The sequence below is a fragment of the Sceloporus occidentalis genome, unplaced genomic scaffold (genome assembly GCF_023333645.1).
Source record: "Sceloporus occidentalis isolate IW3139 unplaced genomic scaffold, rSceOcc1.0.p SCAF_198, whole genome shotgun sequence".
Classification (NCBI taxonomy): domain Eukaryota; kingdom Metazoa; phylum Chordata; class Lepidosauria; order Squamata; family Phrynosomatidae; genus Sceloporus; species Sceloporus occidentalis.
Genome location: NW_028317178.1, coordinates 1,075,553 through 1,087,922, shown reverse-complemented (window position 1 = coordinate 1,087,922; position 12,370 = coordinate 1,075,553). Strand labels below are relative to the sequence as shown.

General features: G+C 42.0%; 1 protein-coding gene across 1 annotated transcript in view; it reads right to left on the bottom strand.

Moving 5' to 3' along the window:
• Positions 1 to 12,370, bottom strand: part of LOC149278205 (calcium-activated potassium channel subunit alpha-1) — a 120,855-nt gene that overhangs the window by 65,813 nt on the left and 42,672 nt on the right. The window contains exons 3-5 of the mRNA XM_089502208.1: positions 7,317 to 7,378; positions 3,482 to 3,575; positions 1,643 to 1,754 (exon numbers count right to left, since the gene is read on the bottom strand). Of these exons, the coding sequence (XP_089358334.1) occupies positions 1,643 to 1,754; positions 3,482 to 3,575; positions 7,317 to 7,378 (268 nt within the window). The remainder of the gene's footprint in view (positions 1 to 1,642; positions 1,755 to 3,481; positions 3,576 to 7,316; positions 7,379 to 12,370) is intronic.

The following is a 12,370-nucleotide window of genomic DNA, read 5'->3' as shown; positions in this document are numbered from 1 at the left end:
GTATACAGTAATACCCCCCAGCACTGTATACAGTAATATAACCCCCCCAGCGCTGTATACAGTAATAACCCCCAGCACTGTATACAGTAATATAACCCCCCAGCACTGTATACAGTAATATAACCCCCCCAGAGCTGTATACAGTAATACCCCCCAGTGCTGTATACAGTAATATAACCCCCCCAGCGCTGTATACAGTAATAACCCCCAGCACTGTATACAGTAATATAACCCCCAGCGCTGTATACAGTAATATAACCCCCCAGCGCTGTATACAGTAATAACCCCCAGCACTGTATACAGTAATATAACCCCCCCAGCGCTGTATACAGTAATATAACCCCCCCAGAGCTGTATACAGTAATACCCCCCAGCGCTGTATACAGTAATATAACCCCCAGCGCTGTATACAGTAATATAACCCCCGGCGCTGTATACAGTAATATAACCCCCCCAGCGCTGTATACAGTAATAACCCCCAGCACTGTATACAGTAATATAACCCCCCAGCGCTAATACAATGTAGAAACTAACTAATGTTAGTATTTTGTAAACATGTACTTCGGGCTAAACAAATGCTGTTCTCGTTGTATTCCACTAGAGGGCAGTCTTTGCACATAGAAAAAAGCTCCACGCAATAAATAAATTTATTACCTGCAAACGCACACGGCACAAATACATTGTGACAATATATGGAGGATTATAGAGCTGGTAACGGCTTAAAACTGCATCAAACCAAGCCGTAAACATAAAAGCCCAGAATATGCAGGCAAATTGGCCCCTTTCGGCCCCATCTAGTCGCCCGTTTCTCCTGCTGTAAAGACTCAAACATTAACCAGTCGTTGGTCTCGTCTTAGATTCAGGAGCAGTATGTCTATCCCATGCATGTTCAATCCCCTCACTGTATTACCTTCTACCACTTCTGCTGGGAAGATGTTCCACTTATCTACCACCCTCTCAGTAGAGTAATAAAATAGCCATCTACAAGCCATGTGTAGGTCTACAATCACAGCTCTGCCTATCAATATCAATATCAATATAACATAGCACAGAAATGTGGGTAAGGTCAATAAAGCAGCAACTGTTAGCAACAATTCCGTAAAGCCAGCCTCTGTCCATGGTGCTGAAAGGGAGAGCCGGGATATGGCTTTATAAACTAAACGGGGTAAAAAAAACCAAAAAACATTATTCTTCTTCTAAATGCCCAGCCTGGGCAAAGCAACATCTGAAACCATTTCGTAGGCCAACCATAGCTACTCTTAAAGAAGGAGCTTTACGTCTCATCTCCTAAACATCCGTTTCAGGTTCCTGTAACCTCCGTTACAATCAGATAGCCCTCCCCAAAAATAGATGTAGAGCCCCACAGCCATAGGCCTTCCCTGTAAAGGTCACGGCCAACCAGGAAGACCTGGTTCCTTAGATGATGGACCTACCAAGCCTTGGTAGACCCAAACCCCAGATCTTCCTTCTGCTCCTACCAAATCTCTGTCGCATGGGATAGACATACGGCTCCTGAATCTAAGACGAGACCAACGACTGTTTGAGTCTTTACAGCAGGAGAAACGGGCGACTGGACGAGGGCCAAATGGGGCCGATCTGCTGGCAGGTTCTGGGTTTCTACGTCATGATCCTGATTACTCACCCAGCCAGCTCCTGTTTAAATATACAGACACAAACACGGGCGGTACGGTGAAGAAATCCACCACCGAATTCACCTCCAGCCAAAACCACAGCTTGTCATTGGCAGCGATGAACTACGAAGAGAAGAAAAGAGCCAATGAGAAAAGAGCCAACGAGAAAAGAGCCAATGAGAAAATCTGCGTCGAAACACAAAGATTGTAATAAATAACCTATTCTATATATATACTTAAAAGACAATACATCGCGTGTTACCCTCCGAGGACATGCACTAAAATTATTATTTTATTTTTTTTTTATTAAAAAAAAAAAAAGAATTTAATATTTAAAAAAATAAATTAAATTTAAATTAAAAATATAAAAAATATACGTTAAATCTTTAAAAAGGCAGTCTTACAAGGAAAGAAAAAAATAAGAATTTTTATTAAAAATTTTACAGTTCAATTAGATGAAACATTATTTCTTGGGCTTCAATTCATCATACAGTAAGCTCTCTGGACGATGAAGCGGATTATAAATGTGTATTTAAAACGTTGAATAATTTACATTTCATTTCAATGGGATCTTTAGTGGTCAGGTTTCTCTGATTGGATTTATTTATTTCTAGAATTAATTGAAATTATAAGTGACACCAGAATAATAAAGCGATTGTGGCGTCTTCTACCGGCCCTAGACACGTCGACGTGATCTAAACTGACATTATTGACGTATGGAAGGATTAAATATGAATGTAAATTGGCAAATTGGGGTAATTTGTGCCACAGGGCGACACATTCCTAAAATCAAATATTAAATATAAAGAAATAAAATAATATTATTATTGTTATTATCACCTAGAGACGGAAATATATAATACGTTTTCTTTTTTAGCCTTTTAACCAATCAGCAGCATCTTCCTGGGTCACATGACCAACAGAATAGGAATTCAGGGGTTCCCGATAAAAACCATGAACAAGATGGAAGATTTCAAGCATGGTGGAACACATCAATCATATCTCTGATAACATAATTTAGTAATTAAAGGTATATTGTGCATTTTGAGCCAAAAATGGGAAAATTCATCTAAACTGTCTTGGATAAAAAGAGGTTGATGTTATTGATAACACTATGGGCTGCATCCACAGAATTTGGGTAGTTGCCATGGAAACCAATGGGATTTTCCTTCTGATTGTTTCTGATTATCCCAGTGTATCTGTATTTATATTCTTTAAAGAAAGCAGGAGAAAAATCTTATAGTTTAGGGCAAGAAGAGTATTCTTTTAATAACTATTCATTTTTATTTATTCAGTTATTTTTTATGTTATTATTATGGTGATTAAATTATCGGCACAGAACATACAGTAAAATCTATGTGAAGAAAAAGAGGGCAAGAAAGGCAGAAGAAAAAAAAAAGAGAGAAAGAAGGAGACTGAGAGAAGTAAAGAGAGGGAGGGGAAAATGAAAGAAAGAAAGAGAGATAAAGAGAAAGTGGAAAAGGAGAGAGAGATAATAGACTGGGGTAGAGAAGAGGAGGAGAAAAGAAAGAAATGAAGGGTGAGAGAAGAAAGAGAGTGATGGAGAAAATAGAGAGAAGAAAGAAGGACAGAAAGAAGGGAGAGAGAGAAGGGTGGGACATATAAGAGAGATTGGGCCAGAAAGACAGCAAGAGAGAGGGAGAGGAGAAAGGGATAACAGGAGAGAGAAGAAAAAAGTGCATGTTATGTTTACAACGATCATCTACGTTAGTATAACTTCTGCGTCCATCCTAATTGGTAACCCAGCCCAGCGAGGACCCAGGGAGGCCTTCAAAATATCTTAAGGTTCAGTAAATAAAAGTAATGTGACGTTTTCTGGATACACTTACCCGCAGACCAAAGTACAGCAGGAAGAAGATGTTGAAAGCCATGTCTATCTGAAGAGTGGTGTCCTTGTAGAAGTGTTGGCAGGATTCAATATCACTGAGAAAACAAAAAAAAAAGATATGCAGCCATGAGGGACTTCTTAGGCTAAGCTTAAGACCAAGTTTAACACGCAAACAAGGACACAGGGATTGGCTATGGAGACCAAATTGAGGCTAGTTGATTTGGATATTATGGATCTAAGTTAAGGGACAGAGGGCTCTTCTCTATCTGATTCGATTAAAGGTTGAAATCCCGCTTGTGGTCCACTTGCCCATCCTGATGAGGGTTTAGAGTGGTGGCACCAAGTAAACCTTCGGAACAGCTCCATCCCCCCATCCTTTGGTATAATATCAACATCTTGTTGGGTTTGCCCGTCGCTCAAAAACCTCAAAGTTCTAAGTTGCCCGTAAAGACAAGACTTCCAAATGCGACATCTTGTTTTAGGCATTGTGGAACCTTGGGTTTCCAGCATGAACATTAAGCCCCTAGGCTGCTGAATCCGTAGCACATAAAAACGACACAAGTCATGAAGACATTCTACCTTTAACTCTTTAACATATCATCTCTCATACATAATGAGACATGACATCTGATCGAAAAATATAGCATTCATCAAATCATCTCTCTTTGTTATTTCATCATGTAGTCAGAGTTAATAGCCGTTCACTCGTCATTCTGATGTCACAAGGCGATATCGAGCTTCACCAGCGTCCATCATCGCACAACAATCCTTAACCAAGATTATACCCGCATTGAATTCAATAAGCGATGACACGATTCACCCCAATAAAACGGCCAAGGAGCCAACACGTTTCAGGCGCAGTTAAGCCATCGTTAATAAATCCTCTAAGATTAATTTTAGATGGACTTCAATCTTCTTCACATACGCTATTATTGTTTTTTGCTACACTCGCACAGGCGTTGGCCATTAGGCGGCTTCATTTTGAATCCAAACATTGCTGCTTATTTAAGAGGTTTCCATAGCTTGATAGAAAATTGGGTATTTTAACTTAATTTTACCCTGTTGGTGGCACAGGCGTGCGTGAATGGTAAGCTGGTATGGGGGAATTTACTAATGGAGGGGACAGCTGAAGTTGTATGAGCCTCCTTTCTAAGAATAGCTTGGATGGCCAGGTATAAAGCATCATTAAAGGAATGATTGAACAATGCCTTATACAGGGCCAGCTCACTGATTTAAGTATACATTATACAGGGCCGGCTCACTGATTTAACTATGCCGGACAGGCTGTGTCTCATTAGGACCTCTACCATCAGATAGACATGTGATGGCCAGATTTAAGAGATTTTAAGATTTTTTTGGTTCATCTTCCCACTCCGTCATTATGATCCCAGCCAAAAAACAACCTGAAGCTCCAAGGAGTCATCAGAGTGATGTATGACCCTTCGGAGAGAGCTGCAGTGGAATTAAACACATGTCTAGTCCAGAGCAAACTGCATCAGCCTCTCGTCTCTCCGGCCTCAGTATCCAACATCCCGAGAGACAGCGTGTCTTTACAATGGACATAACCATTGATTTGGTGGACTAACTCAGCAAACCCATGTGGGGGCGCTCATCACACAAGGAAGCCTTCATCAGGCTTACCTGCTCTTAAATAAAAGCCATCTCCATCGAGTTCTGTAGAGAAGAAGACTAAGAAGGACACGTTCATCAGTCTAAAAATTCATCACCTATATACCTTAAGATAGGCTGTCAGGAGCAGGGAACATTGATATGGTCTCCATGTGTACGTCGTCAATGTATCTGCCACAGACCAAGCACAAAAAAACTGGGAAATGTTTGTAGGTCCAACAATTATCAGGGTATTAGCACCATCATGGGATGAAATTTAGAATTTAGGTTGAATAAAGTTTCCATATTGTGAAAAGATCCCTGATGTTCCCAACTGGCCCATTTACATCATGGGGGATGTGTTGGGTCGGCACAGCTTCCATAGACTGCTTTAAAAGGTGCTGTGCCCCTTTAAGTCACAGAGAGTCGAGACATCTGGGTCGTAAATGGGGTTAAACTCCCCATCCGGGCAGAAGACAGGCCAAAGGAAAATGGGAAAAGAAGACACCAGATAACTAAACTCAGTGATAAATGGCGCCCATTTTTTTTTTTTTATTAACACATTTCGGAAGTGTCGAAGAAAAAAAACAACCACACTTTCCAAATTAATAAAAAAGAAAAGGGAAAATAAACGTTTTCAGGACAGAGCCTCGCGTCTGCTTTTGCCAAATCCTGAGAAGAAAATCCAAAGGGCCTCTTGTTGAGCGTCCCTTTACTGCTGGCGCGTTCTGGATTACAGTAACTGTCTGCTTCCATGTATGTCCTGGAAATTCAGAGCTGTCCCAATTTGTTTAAATAACACGCAGGCAGCGAATAGATTCACACGATAACAAAAAAGTCATGGGCTGTTTGTTTTAAAACCGTTAAGTCCGTGGCCCACACAGCTAGAGGAACCGAGAATCAGTACATCAGCGGGGGGCGGGGGGGCAGGCTCAGACGCGGCTCGGTTCGGGATGTCGGATGAATTCCATTTCTATGACTGTCGGGACGTGGAAAATCATTTTTGGACATTAGGTCTTGGGGGGGGTGAGAATGGTGATGAGGGAGGTGAGAAAGACAGAGCTTTCATAAGAATGGTCATGGGTGAATAAAGCTGGTGGGTGGGAGTAACATACTGGCCAACAGTCTTGGATTTCACGCGATGGCACTGGATAGACTCCCCACTTTTCTGGGGATCATGAGCCAGTTGGGGGGGATGCTCTGCAATGTTGGGGTAGTATGGAGTGAGACTCAGAGAGGAAAGGCATGGGGCCAGTAAGGAAGAAGAAGGACTAAGCAAGAGGAAGAAATAATGGTGTAAAGATGGTCATTGTGAATTGTGTTTATGTAGACCTCTAACCAGCTGTTTGTATTCTTCGTTGACGGGGCATTATGGGACGTAAGAGGCCTGCCATGCTTCCTATGTCTCTGGAATATGCTGTTTGTAATTTGGCTACATTAGCAGTAGGAACGTCTCTTATCTAAACCTTCATCTATAACGAGTACCTTTTCAATGCGTCCGTCGAAGCCTGAGCTCCCTGCCAACCCATTACTTCAACTCACCGCCTGCTCCATCCAATTATCCTGAAAGCATTTACTGTGCGTCGTTTTTAATCAAATTTACCACTCCTTTCCAACGATACATTAAGTACAGGCATTAATCCTATCCCAGCTCCAGTCTCCACGTCCCAAGCCTTCGTCCACCTTCATTTCCGAGAGAACATGGACCCTGGTGGGGAAGCCCTGTGCCTCTTTTTCTTGGGTCCCAGATGTGGGCAATGAGATCAGGAAAGCCACGGTGTAGGCCTTCAAGACAACATGCCTATAGTCTCTCGTTTAACCCCAAAACGTGGCACTGAAACGAATGCAGCTACACTTGTGATACCAGTTAAGACACTTGTTGTGGCTGCAATAGACTGTAAGCTCTAGGGGGCAGGAACCTCCTTTGATATTCATACCGGTTGTTTCCTGATCCAGACCAGGATCCATGACTTCTCTGTGCATTATGAAAGGTTCTCCCCAACACATTTCTCCAGTCATAACAGCTGAGTGTGCCCTGCATAATGTATAGTTAATGTGGGGAGATTTCCTGGATGTCATCTGGTTGATTTACCTATACATCATACTGGGCCAGCTCAGCCCTTCCTGCGGTGGAACCCAAGTCACTGGGACATCATTGTGAGTGTTGACAAATGGACATAAATGGTTACCGGTATACCAGTCACAACTGAAGAAGCAAAACAACTTACTTGGAGGAGTCGATGAAATATATGACGAGGGCTCCAATGCTCAGGGCGAAGACGGTCACAACCTGCAACGAGAAGACATGAAGAGTCAGAATTCCAGACGGAACATCCGAACCTTAAACCTTTTTAACTTTTTGCACAAACTTTGGAGGTCTATTCGCTAACGGTCAAGCTTAGGCGCTGAGGTCAACTCAACTTCTTCAGCTCTACTATCAACTTGGAGATTGGGTCACCATGGAAAGCAAGACATAGCTCGTATTCTCAAAACTTGGTCTCAAGGAACACTAAAGCAAAATAGACTGGATTTTGTCGAGGAGGATAGTCTACCCACAACTGGTCAAACTTGAGTGCGACCCAAGACAACTAAACGGTAACTTTAGATATGAATATAATTAGAATTCCTTTGGTTTGGTGTGTGGTCAACTTAGGTCTGTTGAGTTGGCTTCATGACTCTTTTGAAACTTACCCACCTGCGTTACAAGCATTATACTCGGATCGTCCTACACAAGAAAGTGTAGCTTCTAAATGTTCTTAGAGCCTTCCAGGACATACCTGCTTTTATTGGTACTGACTATTATTATTAGAAACGTCCCAGCAAGGATATTAGAAATACTTTGCAACGAGCGACCTTAGAACCCAACGAGGCCACCATTCGTAACATGGATTCCAGTTTTAATCACAGAAGGATACTGATTTCACATTTCTGAGTTGGGCCACTTAGTAATATCTGGTGATAGATATAACGTGAAGGGCCTAAGTCCTGGATCTTTGCTGATCGTAACCACAAGGGAGAAATGCGTTGGGGACGTTTATCAAAATGACTCAATATCACTCAAAATCTATTTCACTGAGCCATATTTCAATGATGACATTGTGCGTGATCAATTGACACATTGAGTATAGAAATATTTTTTTTGTGGGTTTGTGGGGTTTTTTTTGGTTACCAGGGAGTCAACCAGTGTCTTCATGCGAACAGATGATCGGCGCAATAGAATACGCCGGTTGCCACGCAAATTATCGGGGATCACACCTCCATAAACAATGACATTTGAAAGATTTAAATTTTTTCATTTTAATATTATTATTTTATATTATTGTATATATTTTTTTTAATTATTATTTTAATTATTAATTATTATTTTTTTTTACATTTTGGGACTTTCGAACGATAAAAATGCATACTTTCATCTCCCTTCCGTTGTCTCTTCGTTAAATGTACTAATGGATCAATAACTTTGGCAGTGACTGTGGAAATAATAACACAATGATGGCTCTTTCCGGCTCAGACGTGAACGGGTTAACCCATGGGTAACAGTTCCGCACATCTCGCTGTATAAACTCTCAAACTGTTTATTATTACAAGGTTTCGCGTTGTTTGACAAATTAATATGAAAATGTTTATCTTGGGTGCCATAATCCGCTGGGAGATTATCAGTCATAAAAAACCCACGCACTGCGAAAGGTGTAGGGGAAGAAAATGGATTCTTATGTGTTCTGCTTTGTGTTCGGGCTACGGGGGCAGGCAGGGGGCAATCTGAAAAAGACACCAAGGACCACCAAGAAGAATAAAAGTTTATTCCCTAAAACAAGTGAGATGTATTAAACTGAAACATTTCCATTCCCTGACTTCACTATGACCCAACGCGTTTCGCCTGCTGAAGGACTGAGCCGGCCCTGCATGACGTATCGTTAATATGGGAAGGTGCCTTAAAACTCATCTCTCGGATTTAAAGATACATTATACAGGGCCAGATCAGACCTTCCTGTCGGCGAAAACGCGTCAGATGAACCATTGAGAATCCAGGAAAAAGTCACTGAAAGGGTGGCAGATAAGCGGAGTAGATTGGAAGTCAAATTTCTACAAATTTCACAAATCTCAACTCTTTTTCAAGATATGTCATCAAAATTATATTTAAACAAAAACATTTATTTTATTAAAAAATTTGCTAAAAATATTGCTCTTCATAAAATAAATATTAACATTTAGCATCAAACTTCCTGTTTGCTACTTTTTATCTATTCAGAAAAAAAAGTACATTGTATACTGAGGGGAGAAATTATTTTTATAAAAATATATATGTATGGGCCTACTGATTTAGGTAAAAAATTATGTCCACAATGGGGGTTGGGGGAGGGGCGGATTTTTTTTAATTGTGTTACGACGCCTCCGCTCGTAATCTCGTTAATTATTAAGAGACGTCTTTCTGCAGGTGTCTTGGAAAAGCAATCAACACCCAGAGAACTTTATCGGATAAGTGGTATCTGACCCCTATCGCGGTCTGCCATCTGTACCTTCCGGCAGATCGGCCCCATTCGGCCCTTAGTCTCGTCTTCCCTCATTGTATTAGCCTCCACCACCTCTGCTGGGAGGCTGTTCCTCTTATCTACCGCCTTCTCTACTTTGTGAGATCTGTAACTGCTTCTGATAGAGGAATGGGTTAATCATACGCAGCTTCTCCATTAGAGGGACTGACAAGAATTGAAACATCAGATGAGGCTGACTCTGCCACAGGCTGCCAGTCATCTCACTGCCAAGGTACGCTGAGGAGGTGACCGGTGCCCTGTGACACCACAGCTGTACCTGGTACTGACACTAGAGGGCACTCTGAAAAATTCTATATCCTATAGAATACGTGCATTAACTCATCTTCATTTCCATACCAAAATCCGTTTCTACTCTCTGTCTGCTCCCCCTGTTCACCAGACTCATCGATAAATCCCTAATTATATTCCTGCGGAGGTGGAATCCGTAGGACATTTCTCCCGGGATGGTCCTTATGTGTACATTTCATTTAAGTACAAGAGAAGCTGGCAAAGCCACTGAGAAGACTGTCATCAATACGCTTGGAACGGGTCTATATTATACAACCGGCAAAGAGAAAATGATTGGAAATGTTGATTTTGGCCTGGGGCCCTCCCCAGTATCTTCATCTTATGGAATGTGACACAGATCTCCTGACGAGAAAGTGTCGATGTCTGAAGAAATATACATGAAATCCCGGTTTCTTGATGCTAGTAAACACACAGATACGCCCAAAGAGTCCTAATTATGGTTTCTAGTTGTCATGTAGGCTAAGGTCATCTGGACTTTCCTCTTTGATTGGTGTTGAAGGTGGTGGTGAGACATTCTGAAGTTTCCACCTTGATTGATGTAGAAGGTGGTTGTGAACCTTCTGGACTTCTCACCTTGGTTGTGTAGATGGTGGTGGTGGTGAGACCTTCTTGACCTCCCACCTTAATTGGTGTAGAAAGTAATAATGAGACCTTCTGGACTTCTCACCTTTGTTGGTGTAGAAGGTAATAATGAGACCTTCTGGACTTCTCATCTTTGTTGGTGTAAAATGTACTGGTGAGACCTTCTGGACTTCCCACCTTTATTGGTGTAGAAGGTAGGGGTGAGACCTGGACATAAGTTGGGCCTCATTCTGTCCCATCAGTATTTTATTTGACAAACCATGGTATACATACATCTAGACAAAGCATTCTCCTGTCTTACTGGCCCAGAGTGGAGAAGAACTTAACCACAAGGCTTGTAGACTTTTTTTTGACCAAGAACAAGGAACACATTAAGCAAGTAACGTCTAACCCCGGTCTGGCTGTGCTATTTACCTTCCAAGAACTTTAGAGAATAATTTGACCAAATAGTTTTCTGCCTTCCCAATGCTCTCTGGATCTCTTTACATGACTGTAGGACACGAGCGACCATTAACAAAGACTGGAATGTAGGTCCGTAACAAGAAACCTTTAGAGGATGAATATTGGGAGACAACAATTGTTTATCAAAGCCAGGAGGTTAGCATATCATTCATTGAGACGAGGAGTACATTGCTTGTGTGCTTAAAAAAAATATATGACCAGTTCTTGGCAGCCATTTTTGACCAACCCTTGTAGTTTTGGCACTCTACTCCTCTACTTCTTTGATTGCTATTGATTCTGGCTGAGATGTCTTGCTGATCTCGGCATTTTGGGGAACTTAATTTTCTCAAATTTAGTGGCCCTTGGGTGCCAATGGTCCAAGCCAACAGGTATCATCCGTCAAGTAGAGAGATAGATGAGCTAACCAGTTCATGTCCGTTCAGACCAGAAATTCTTCCAGTTCTTTTCTTTCAAGCACATAGATCCCAGTCAACGTGAGACTAAAAACTGATAAAATGTAGAAAGAAGTGCAATGAAATAATAATTATGGGATGCAGAGAAAGACCTGGAAGGAAAGTTAATTGAAAGAGGAATTGAAAGCATTATTTGGCCATTGAGGAGTGGAACCTTGGGCGACAGCAGTGGTGAAACATAAAATGCAGGGGCCCTCCTGAGAGACTTATGGTGGGGGCCCCCATGCTGCCCCTACACACACACAGTGACATACTGTACTTACACACACACACATACTTACACACAGTAACATACTGTACTTACACACACACATACTTACACACTGTAACATACTGTACTTACACACACATACACACATACTTACACACTGTGATATATTGCACTGACTTACATATTTATACACTCACAGTAATACACTAACATACATGCACACTAACGTGCACACAGAGTAACATACTTACACCCAAACACATACTAACATACTTACACACACAGTAACACATTGTCACACACTTATACATATACACTCACAGTAATAAACTCACACATACACACACTAACACACTCACTTAAACACACATGCACCCCAAACCCCCTGTCCTCCCACCATTACCGTCCACCTGAGATGGCTTCTGCTCTCTCGTGTTTCTCGTACGCTGCCTACGTCTGAGCGCTAGGAAGCGATGTCACATCCCGGCACTCAGACTCAGTGTTCAGCGACTAAGGGAGCGGGGCTCACCGGGCCAGCCGTACGAACAGCCCGGGGTGGGGAGGGGTTTATGGGGGCTGCGCTGGCTTTTCAGGGGCTGCGGGGGCCTTCGGTTACGCCAGTGGTCAACCAAAGTGGTCGATGGGGGTAGCTTCTGAGCCACTCCACAGGTTAAACCTCATTTTCATTAAAGGGACGATCCCGCTGTCAGGGATTCTGTGGAATTTCTTTTTTCACA